The sequence below is a fragment of the Neolamprologus brichardi genome, chromosome 6 (genome assembly GCF_056152115.1).
Source record: "Neolamprologus brichardi isolate AB-2024 chromosome 6, ASM5615211v1, whole genome shotgun sequence".
NCBI lineage: Eukaryota > Metazoa > Chordata > Actinopteri > Cichliformes > Cichlidae > Neolamprologus > Neolamprologus brichardi.
This window is the reverse complement of record NC_142109.1, coordinates 21,712,443-21,724,129: the sequence shown is the minus strand read 5'-3', so window position 1 is coordinate 21,724,129 and position 11,687 is coordinate 21,712,443. Positions and strand designations below refer to the sequence as shown.

The 11,687-nt window shown below is 40.1% G+C and overlaps 1 protein-coding gene across 2 annotated transcripts; it reads right to left on the bottom strand.

Moving 5' to 3' along the window:
* Positions 1-93: 93 nt before the first annotated feature.
* Positions 94-11,134, bottom strand: suz12b (SUZ12 polycomb repressive complex 2 subunit b). Of its 2 annotated transcripts, none has more exons than XM_087841836.1 (17): positions 10,831-11,134; positions 10,445-10,589; positions 9,602-9,648; positions 9,439-9,503; positions 9,226-9,294; positions 8,975-9,024; positions 8,388-8,473; positions 8,071-8,302; positions 7,728-7,833; positions 7,522-7,627; positions 7,225-7,402; positions 5,355-5,443; positions 4,780-4,923; positions 4,242-4,399; positions 3,396-3,594; positions 2,707-2,786; positions 94-1,941 (listed from the first exon to the last, which is right to left on the bottom strand). In XM_087841836.1, exons 1-17 carry the CDS (start codon positions 10,843-10,845, stop codon positions 1,635-1,637), a joined length of 2,076 nt encoding a protein of 691 aa, XP_087697962.1. In that variant the 5' UTR covers positions 10,846-11,134; the 3' UTR covers positions 94-1,634. The 2 variants fall into 2 exon arrangements, with proteins under 2 accessions (XP_087697962.1, XP_087697963.1); XM_087841837.1 differs by having other exon boundaries at positions 5,355-5,440.
* Between the last annotated feature and the right edge of the window lie 553 nt (positions 11,135-11,687).

Genomic DNA, 11,687 nt, shown 5'->3' with positions numbered 1-11,687 from the left:
AATATTCAAGCAGGAGTAGTGATTCTTGTGAATTGTGGAAGGGTAGTCAGTCAGTCCTGCAGCCAGTACATCTAAAAATAGTACAGGAATGGATAAGGACAAATGTGTTTTATTTCTTTAAATATAAAAATCCCCTTATCCAGAGTGTATATGCCACAATTTTCCACAGGGTGTTTTGACAACAACGTTTTTGTTTTCCACATGGACACAGAAAGCCCCCACGGATAACGGAGGGCAGAAGGAGGAATATACTGTTAATCTGGTTGTCCACAAGGGAATTCTGATGAAACTGAATGGTGATGTTCACCAATTTATGTGCACACTACTAAACACAACTACTGCTTCTTTTTTTTTCCTCAAAAGAAGTATTATGAAAAAAAAAATTATACATACTTTAAATTTGTTTTTTTTACAGAACTAAGAGAATGATGAAAATATTCCCCTTTGGCATCAACTGAAACTAAAAGAACAACTTAGTTGGACCTGAAAAATCCTCCAAACAACACCATATTGCTTTGAAATGACAACTGCAACCTGTTCTTTACTAGATGCGAAACGGGGCACAGCTAAACATTTGATGTGATTACACTATACACATTTCTGTCAGCTACTCGTAACCCACGTTTAAAAATATAAAATTCAAATAATGTTGTCTCCAATGTTCTCAGAGCTCGAAGTAGGGGGAAGGAAAAAAAACAAACAAAAAAAAAAAAAAACTGCAGGTGCCTACAACAGAAAACAGCCGACATTCATTTCTCTGATGCTTTGCACGGCACACGGTGTGATGTGCTGCTGGTTCTCCACAAACAAAATACTCAGAAAACTTCCTTGGCTTTCCTTGCACCATCAACAATGTCAAACATATGATGAAATGTAATTTCGGTTTTGTTTTTTTTAGCCTGGACTGAAATCTTACTTTATTCTGTAGTCCAGGATCCATGCTTACAGTACAACACTGACAACCTTGTCAGGAAACCCCACAATCCTTTAACTGTATCGCCCTTCATTTGAAAATGTCATCCATAGCAGCGAATCCAGCCCTCCACAGATGATCGTGAAAAAGCTGCATTCAAGTGCTGACGCAGCATGATCACATTTTTTTTCCCCTTTCCAAATGACAATTTCAAGGTAAGCCTTCTAAATACAAACACCAAGTGCTAAAATAACCATCTAAAAAGGATACATTTTTAATCAAGGTTATTGTGTACGTGTACAAATAAACAGTGACAATGTTACCAGTACAGTTTTAACTGTAGCCGTCTATCATACCGAAGGCAGTCGTGCCACAGTAAAAGACACTCCATTCGTTTACTCTCAGTGACACAAGGATAATTCAATGGCTCCTACAAAATGCATATTAAGTAGGTTCAACTTGCATCATTCAGTCCACAAATTCCTGGTTTGTGTAGAAGTGGGCAATTCACTTTTATATTGTTCATATTTGGTTCAGTTCAAGTTCCGAAAACTTGTTTACCTTGTATACTGATCTGTGTCCAGTCAGTTCATCTGCTGCTCAGTTCTCCCACCTATCTAAGCACCAAAATGTCGGTAAAGTCCATTTAAGGGAGCAGGGGAGGGGGGAAAAAAAATACAGAAAAATACAACAATCATAGTTCCCTCCAGCCAGCTTTACATCAGTCTGTTAGAGCGCTTTTTGTCCTCTTGCCCTGCTGTCCCCCACTTGGGGTGATGGCATTTCCATTACAGACTCCTGCTGGATTCTGATCCTGCTGGTCCACCTCAACTTCCGGCAGCTCTTCTTGTATCTGCCGCAGTCGGGCCATCGCACGATCGATGGTGGATGTGCTTACCAGGTTGAAGTCGTGCATGCTGACTAGGTGCAAGAGGAAGTTGCGGCAGAGGTTGCGGCGGATGATGTGAGCGCCGCGGTCCTCCACGAAAAGCATGATGGCCTGATTCATCTGGTTGTCTGCAATGAAGCTGAAGGGGGGGAATAATCAAATTATAGGAATCTAGCATTTCTACAGTCAGAGGCTGTAAAAACACCATCAAGCTACTTTGAAGTCACTCATTAATTTGCAGACTACCATTAGAAGCTTTGAGCTCAGCAGCTCCAGCACTGATGTTTTGGAACGAGATGTTATGAGTGCGTGTGGTAGCTACATGTCAACCAAATGCTGCCCTGCCCTAGAGGATACCCTGCATTACTGATTTTACTCTGGGACCACTTTACAACATAACGTACAAAGAACCTTATGCGCCTTAAAAACAAAAAACAGACTGGAAACTGACAATCAAATTCAAGGCTTTTTGACACACTCATAATGGAGACATGTTTCTCACAGACATCTATGATCCGACTCTCTTTTACAACTAAATGTGTCGCCACCTGCTGGCTACTGAAAGAATGCAGGTTTTAGAGGCTCCACACTGTGATCACAATATGTAAAAACTACAATATAACTGCTGGATGGTTTATTAAATTGAGCATATTCTTGAGGATTTTTTTTCTGATTTGTCTGGAATCGTCTGTGATGACATCCTGTTTAATTCCATTTATTATTTGCAAACACTTTCCCAGAGCAAAAAATTAAGAAATAAAATAAAGTAAATAAATAAAGTCCAATATGTTTTCCCCTCACCCAGTTGAGAAAAAAAACCAAAACTGACAGTTGAATATAAACTAGCTACACCGTTATAAGCATCCTGCAAAATCTCTGCTTCAAACTGATATATTCAGCATACCCATGCTTCATGACGTGCAGGTTCCACAGCTTCATCACCTCCTTCTCTCCTTCATTAACGTCCGTGAACTCATCCAGTTGCTATAGTAATTAAAGAAAATAAATAAATAAATAAATAAATGATACTCAATTAAGATACACTCCAATATGAACAACTTGCCATATAACCCAAATGTAACAGTAAAACAGTGTGTAATGCGTGTCGAGTTTTACATCTTTACAATTGTGAATAAGCAGTAATGAAAACTCATCAGGGGTTAATCTCACAGGTTTTCTGTCACTCCTGTCAGAAGTGTAACTAACAGACTTTGTTCTACAGGGTTCGGTGAGATCAATAATGAAGTGACACATGTTGTGTATCGGTTGAAGAACAAGCTGAAGAGGTGTTCAGTGTTGGCAGCAGTTTTTCTGCCCTGAGCACCTCCAAGTTATTTATGGGTGACCGTCCCGACCCAAATGATTTCTCACTCTGTTGCTATGGTAACTCTGAAATCTTTGTTTTGCCATTTCTCAGGGGTTTTTTTTAATGTTTCCCTCTCATCCCAATTGTGGGGGTCTGGGAAATTCAAGGACACAATCACAACTTTTCCTTGGATTCATTTCATTGGTGAATCGTTTCTCCTTTACTGAAGTTGATGACAATCAGCCTTTTACTGGGTAAAAATGACTTTATGAGCACTGGTTTCTCACCGTGGCAGTTTTCTCCCTGAGCCACTCTGGATCCCTTTCATCCTCGCTGTCTACATCCATTTCCTGAGGCCGCAGGGGCATGCAGCTATCACTGTGGAAATAAAGGCGGTTATGTCCACTGACGTAGGTCCTCTGCTGCTCCAACTCTCCGTCCTCAGACTCCAGGAACTCTGAAAGACTTGGTTTGGTCCTCTTGGGCCTAGCAAGAGAAGAAGAAAATTCATTTTGTATTTAACACTGGTTTCAGAAATATATAATTTTACTGTCTTACATATGAAATAATATTTGCAAAGCATCCCCAGTTTGAGGTGGAATTGAGGTAACCTTTAATAAAATGTACGTAACCTTGCATCCTCACCAAAATAAATATTTGCTCAATTGTTAAAACTAGGATATAAATTTAAAGGGTTTTTTTTTTTATACACTTGTCCAGATTTTTGCCGTAATTTGCGTATGAATTTTTACGTGTTTAAAATTTGTGACTTTTAAAGTAAAGTTTTATGATAAATATGAAGATACTCCCCTCAAAGGAATCAAGTTATAAACTCTTCACGCTATTGTCGGTGTATGCTTTCATCAGACAATTACATCTCGGCTTTCCAGACTACTATCAACCAAACTCATTTCTACCTGATACATTAGTATAAGAACATATCAGAGCTAATCCGTGTAGAGTTGCCTTCCTGCCAAGTTCCTCAGACTTTTGCTCCAAGTCTGTTTAAACCATGGTTAGTGTGCATGATCAGGTCATTAACGTTAATTCAGCTCATTACCCCTTCATTAACAGACAAATGAAGGGGAAAATGAGTCCGTTCTGTTAACTCTGAATGAAGGTCGTGCGTCTACCTGGAAACCAGTACATGAGTCACAGCGGTCCTCTTGACTGGGCCGTTGCGGCTAAAAGCAAAACCTGGCTGGCTGTGAATGTCCTGAGGGTTGCCAACGTATGAGCCGTCATAGCACTCGTTGATGGAAACATCTATCCTTGCTCCTTTAGGGTGAGGCTGCAGATTAAGAAACAAATAAAAGAACTATATCAACCATTCAACTGTTAAAATAATCATTCAATGGTTAATATTTAATATGGAGCAAATGATGTGATTAGATAAAAGATTAAATATTTGAGGAAAAATCAGGAATAATGACAATTAGAATAATCCCATTGTCCTTGCACTCTTTTAACTGACAAGACTGAAAATACATAACACAAGTGTATAGTTTATACAAGTGTTTTAAGATACAGCTTGCAGATTACAACCCCCCCCCCCCCCCCCACACACACACACACACAGCATCTTTGAACTTTAAGACTGTGAGATCCCATGGTGTCTTGTGAAGACTCATGACTTGCCCAGCCACACACACGCACACACTTATCTCTTACCACGTAGTTGAAGATAAAGCGGGAGTGGGAGAGTTTGAGGTGTTTGAGCAGGCTGTAGAGTTTGCTGCAGTTCAGGGTACACCAGGGACAGTGAAGATCATCTCTCGCCTCCGTCTGCTGCCGCGTATTATTGTTGTACAGAAACTGAGGAAGAACAAACCATCGATTTACTACAAGATAAACCAGAGATGGTGAACCTACAGCAGATGTAAAGCAGGGTCATAAAAATCAGAGTTACTGTCACTCTTGACACGCTAAGGGCAAGCACCCAACAGCTAAAAATTGTCGCTACATTAAGTTTTGAAAAGGTGAATAATTACTAGTGGTGCAACGGATCACGGTTGATCCGTAATCTGAATTGTGAGATTTTTTATTCGTTGCACCACTAATGATTACCAAAAAAAAAAAAAAAAAAAAAAAAAGGGGGGGGGGGGGTGATCAAAACATGACAGTAATTCTAAAACAGCTCCAAAAAACAGACCACAAAGACACTGCACATTTTATCAACCTAAACAAATGGTTCTTATAATAAGTGTGCCAGGCTCAAATGTATTCCTTACTGTTGTGTGGTGTACCTGATAAAATATACGTAGCTTCTGTCGCGGCTCACATGGGACCTGCTCTTTCTTCGTCTGAATGTCTGTGCTGACTGACTCTTTCACTGCTGACAGGAACAGATGGAGAAGTTCATTCTTGGAGAGTCACCAAATAACAAATTATGTGGACTTTTTTTGTAAACACACTGAAGGGCTTCTTTGAAAAGGAGAAATTGCATTTCCCCCCTCCCCGCCCAGTAACAAAAGATACACAATCTAAGTGCAAATACACCTGTTGATAAAGCCCATTTCAGACATGGAATATGTAACATTGTTGTAGCTTCACCTACATGTCTATGTAATGACATTAAAAAAACACACGGTCACTGAAGAATTTCACCTTTGTTACAACACAGAGCACAAAAAGAGTTTCCTTCCCACCACAAGAGTAGAAGCACACCTAATGAGCAAATAAAGGAGGATGAGTGCTTACATTTCTGAAATGGAGAGCATAAGTGACAGGATTTAAAACTTGATGTGCAGATGAAAGGTTAAGCCACAGAGAAACAATCACAAGTGCTTAAGGTGAAAGAGATGAGAGAGATACTAACCCACCCCCTCACTAGGCAGGTCAAGTGTTCCTTTAACTACATTGTTAGTTATATTTAGTGGCATATAAGAACCCATATTGAATACTGACATTCATTCGCAAAACAAAGACTTTAGACACTCCTACTCTGTGCGCAGAAGTCCGAGAGATCTTCCAAGAAAGGTGTTGCCATGTTCCAGAAAAAAATAATAATAAAAATAAATAAATTATTGCTCAATAGTCAGCGATTTCATACCTGTTGATCTCTAATCTGGAACATAACCTGTCCTGGAGCGGGTTATATATGCAGCATAAGTTACCATGGCGAGCTACTCCTGTAAGAAGTAATCCACCTTTGTAGTACTGAAAACCCAAGGTTAACCCTCAAGTTGCTGAGATAAGCCAAAATCCAGCTTCACAGCAGAGACCTCTGGTCCCCTGTTCCAAAACCAACCTAAACGCAAACAGATCATTTATGACATGGTTACACTATCTTAGCATTAAATAAATTGAGCCATTAGGGGCTCTGACTAATGCTAGGGGACACTTTGGCTGAGGAGCACCACTGCAAAATGGTAACATTAGTAAGTATATCAGTTAGCACTGGAGTCAATGTAAATAATGTTACATCCAAACAGATGGCTAGCACTCACCATATCAAAACAACCCGAGCTTTTAGAGATAATTAATAGGACCAACTCATAACTGTGTGTGCGTGCACACATGTGAGTCCACACACAGTTACTAATGATGAGACGTCAGGCAGTGACTCATAACTGCTTTTTGCTCATTTGGAAGCATTATGCCAAATACTGATACATATAAAATACTCCCCCAAAAAAATAAATAAATAATTAAGTAGCGACATTGTGACTTTTACAGAAGGATTCACGGGATTGTTCCAACATGATGGTGACGTGCAGAGGTGCCTGCACATTTATGGGATGAAAAGCATGTCTGAAAGGGACTCAACAGCTATTTACACAGCGCCTTTTGCCAGATTCAGTTACAAATAGATCATTCCACGCCAATATCATAGTGGGCGAATAATCCAAAAGCATGACCCACTCGGGTTTGTCAGAGAATCTGTTCAGGAAATCTCTTTATTTGGCGTTTTGCCTGAACCCTTTTGCAGTGCTCCTAATTAATCAGAAGATCTGGCCTTCTCTTGTCATCTGTGGACATTTTCTGGTCCTCCTCTTGAATGTAATATAAGATAAAATGTAATCCAGGGATTTTGAAAAACCGATAGCATCACACTGATAGAATTTTTCCACGTCATTGCAAGTTCAAGCTACCGTGAATTGTTTTTGTACTTACTCATGAGGGCAGTTCGGTGGTTGCTGGTTCTGGTCTCCATAGGGCTGGAGCTATCCGAGTTGCGCGTAGAGAGGGGTTTAGCCACAGGAGCAGTGGACTTTCCACTGCCATCACCTGTCCAACGCAGCGTGAACTGCAATGTGGGTCCCTGAGAAAATGTCTCAAATGGTGGCAGTCTCTGTGGGACAGCCATGGTCAGTGAAGCAGTGAGGTGGACAAGAAGGAAATTAGCATTCAAGTTCAATATGACAAACACAATTACACCTTCCTTTCAGAGACCTAATCCAGCCAGCCTACCTTCCCATCAAGAATGGTTTCCCATGTGGCTCGCTTCTTGCTCACAGGGCTGTCGTCCATCCCTTGCATTGACACCTCATACTCCCCATCCAGCAGCTGCAGTCTCCTGTGGACAAAGCAGTGCATGTTTTGAGGAGTACAGGCAAAAGCGACTGGAAGACGGACATATTTAGAACTTAAAAAGGAAAGAAAGTACAAATCCTTACCTATTCTTATCAAAGACGGTCATCTGTGCAACATAGGTCTCTGTGGTCTCGCCTTCATCCCTATGGGATGAACTTCGCTTCTTTCTAGTAGGAGTATCTGTTACATCTTCATGTTTAAAAATAAACAAACAAATAAATAAACAAATAACAACTGAGACCAAGAATGTAATATCTAGCCAGCAACTATTTCAGTTACAGCTGGTATCATTTTCAGATGAGATGCTCACAGAAAGAATATTCAATCCCTTATGCTACTCTCCCAACAAACTGCACTGTTAAATTATTCATCTAAATGGTGCACAGTCAAAAACAGAGCAAAAAGGTTTTACTGTGGGCTTCCTACCAATGTTTTCATTGGCCTCTCCATTCACTAGACCACTGGCATCCCTTCTCCCTGTGCGCGATACCCTGAACAGAAGCGAGTAGGACTTCACCATGTGGCTGTTGCTGGGCTCAAATTCATTGCTGGGAACCAGTAAGGAAGGGTAGGAGCCGGGCTTGGTTTGGTTACTGTCGGGATTCAAAGGCACCTGCTTTTTACCTGTAGGCACTTGCTTTATCGGGCAGCTGACATCCTGAAATACAAAAACAACCACGAGTGAGCAACGGCAGACGCATTGACATGTTGCCAAAAGTGACAGACCCAGTGTTTTACTTTACCTTGCGTTTTTTATGGCAGACTTTGACAAGTAGCACCTCTAAGGACACAGAATTTTGTTCATTTTCTGAATTCTGAGATGGCTTTTCTAGAGGGAAACAAGAAGAGTTTGTGTCAATCACAAACAACTGTATATTCTCCTTCTTTCTTATATACATAAGAAGCATCTCTTAACATCTAAGGAGCTTGGAAAGAAAAGTGTCTGGACTTCTTTAAGTTGCTTGAAGACGTTTCACCTCTCATCCGAGAAGCTTCTTCAGTTCTAGGGTCAAATGGTTGACCTTGGACTGAGAACCTTCACAGACATATCTCTTAACATCGATTAATGTTATCCTACATGCAACTGTAAGACTGCATAGCAGTATGTTGGTACAAAAAAAAAAAAAAGAAGGTTCTTGTGCCTTGCTTCTGAGTGACTACTTTTGTCATTTCTATCAATGTGGTTGTTTAACATGTGTCAAAGCAAAACCAAATTTCAAACAGCTGAATATTGTAGAAATTTCTGACACACCTAAGCATTTCTGAGTCATTTCTTTCATAGGGAAATACACAAAACACAGGTACTTGGTGAAGATTAACATGTGCTTACCATCCTTATGGAAGAACCCAGTGAATGTTAACTGTAGATGTGAGGACAAGCTAAAATAAAATAAAAAAAAATGCACAGGTGAAACTAGGTCATATCAAGTGCTACAACTGTTATTATGAATAGTAAAAAAACAAAAACAAAGCCCTTCAAGGTACATATAACTGTATCAACAACGCCACAGTGTCAGAAAAATTCGGTTTGTTCAATACAAAATACAGAAAACAGATGCAACACTTGTAAAGCTGTGTTACCTTGGAGAATCCTGCTCCCCCTTCATCTTCACCACTGTCTGCAACATATCATCCACTTTGAATGTTTTCCTGGAAAGAAGTCAGAGAAGGTTTGTTCACAAACATCGTCAGGAACAAATCATCTTTAACCAACTATGACAGTGCATCGTTATGACAAAACAAAAAAAAAAAAAAAAAAAAAAAGAAGGATTCCTGTTTCTCCAGACTCCATACCTTCTGGCATTTGTTCGACCATTTCTGTGAGACATGAAGGTGAGTGTCCTGTGCAAAAATATGGGCTAAGAAAAAAAAAAAAGGGTGGGCAGATATTAGTCATTTTCCATCAGCAGTTTAAAGCAGTTAAATTAAGATATAAATGTGTAGAGTATTCACTTACTGCAATCAAATTCCTTGTGCGTAGAAATCTGTATATCTGAGTTGGTTCTAGAAATACAACAAGTCTTGTTTTAGACAGTATCACACCCCTCTCACATCATCATCATCTAAAGAAAGCTACTTTTGGCTGCTCCCTCATTTTATTCACAAGCGGCCACCACAGCAGGGAGCTCCACGTGCTTGATTTGGTAGAGTGGTACACCAGATCCCCTTCTTGTATGTCTACCAAGGGAATTGGGGATCTTCTGCTTGTTAAGCAAAGTGTAAATCAATACAACTAGGGAAACACTGACAGCACGTTTGTAGAAAGAGAACAATATTAAAAGCCTGAATAAGATCTTGGGAGGGGGAAGAAAATCCTTAAAAGAACAGTTCTAGGTTTTATTAAGGCCAGGTGATCTGCAATACCACATGTGGCCCCTTTGTCAATCAGCTCATTATTTTTGACTTGATCTGAAAAACCCATCCATATTACTGTAGTGCATTTCTCACATGCCAACACTTCTTCTGGTATGTGGTGACTAATTTGGCATGACATCCCCCCTTCCCCCCTCTAAAAAAGGAAGAAAGAAAAAAGTATTGGGCGTGTGTTTTAGCCTGATTTCAGTCTGAGAATTGTTACCTTACTACAGTAGTCATTACATTAAGTTAAAAACAACATTAAGGACTCCATTTGGAATTAAACCAAATGCCAGCCAGTCAAAAAAGCAACTAAAAAAAACCCCACAATAAATCACAGTAAAAATGATCAGAGTAGCGAAACAATCACGGAAAGCACAGGAAAGTCTCTCATGAACCCAAACCGTAAACTTGTACTATAATGTAACAAGTAGTGAAGTCTCACTTTCAAAGGCCTGTAGGAACAGCTCATGGTCGGCCTGAATCTGCTCCATCTTCGGCTTTTTTACAGAGTTCATCATTGCTGATGAGGCAGGGTAGACGGCGCCGTTAGCTTTGCAACTGGCCCCGCTCATGATATGACCTGAGTTCTGCGGAGTGAGACAACGCCACACGTTAGAAGTGAAAAGATTAGGGCATAGGTGCGGGAAACACAACAAGTTAGCTTAGCAAAACACTAGCATTAGCACGCGAGCTAACGGCTAGAAGCACAGCGCTAACACGCTAGCCTGCCTTTTACCGCACTATTTATTCGGTTAATCAAACCGCCGTTAACAAAGCTTCCAAAATTTGTAACGTGGCAAATATGGGGTATATAAAAAAGTAACGTACCCTGGCTGATGGCATTAATTTGGTGGCCTCGCTGCCTCTAGCACAAGCCTGGCAGACTCAACAGCAGAAACCTGTGAAGAGGAGGCGACAAGACGCTGGCTAGTTAGCTAGCAGTGCTAGCATAGTTTACTTCAAAACAAACCTCCGGACACTCGAAGCTGTTCTGCATTCATCCGTCCGAAACACTACCAGTAGTTCTGGGTATATTTGACCCGATTATTGATATTCTATCTGTTACTTGTTCTCAATGCGGTATCCCTTCAATTTGTACTGAACAACAGAGCACTGGTCAGTTGTCAGCCAATAGGAGATGAGCGGTGCCAATGCAGAACTTTGATTGGCTACTCAGCTTCAGTGACGTCAGACAACGCGCTCTCGCTTTCTACGATTTTGCGGGAAATCGAGTCCATCTGCATTCATCATATCCAGACGAGCACACAGCAGCCAGAGCTCTGTCATTCACAAAATGTACTCAAGAATTAACAATATAAACCCTACGAACCCAAATATATTCAGTCTGACTATTTATTCAATGAAAAATCAATAGCAAATCAAAGATCGGAATTAATATTTATATTTTCTGTTTTATTGCATTGACCGCATTGTTGTTGAGAGGTACTTCACATTTGTACGAATATTTTCAGTAGAACATAACGATACAGGTGCTGTAGGTTAAATTGTGCTGTAAAAGTAGAAAAGTGTGGATAAAATCTATGTTAGTTAAAAATGTGGACGCTAAGAACATTAAACAAATAACCTAAAAACCTAACATTTACTTTTTAGTTTTTAATAATCTCGACATTATTCAAACAGATTGTACTCTGCCAGCATGTTACAATAACTGTAATATTTACATA

Bases quoted from the DNA above. Each gene is read 5' to 3' on its own strand.
- suz12b (XM_087841836.1), bottom strand. The intron at 7,403-7,521 runs GTAGGCTGGCTG...GCTGTCCCACAG, and splicing joins AAACCATTCTTGATGGGAAG to AGACTGCCACCATTTGAGAC. The intron at 1,942-2,706 runs GTATGCTGAATA...CCCCCCCTTCAG, and splicing joins CTGCACGTCATGAAGCATGG to CTTCATTGCAGACAACCAGA.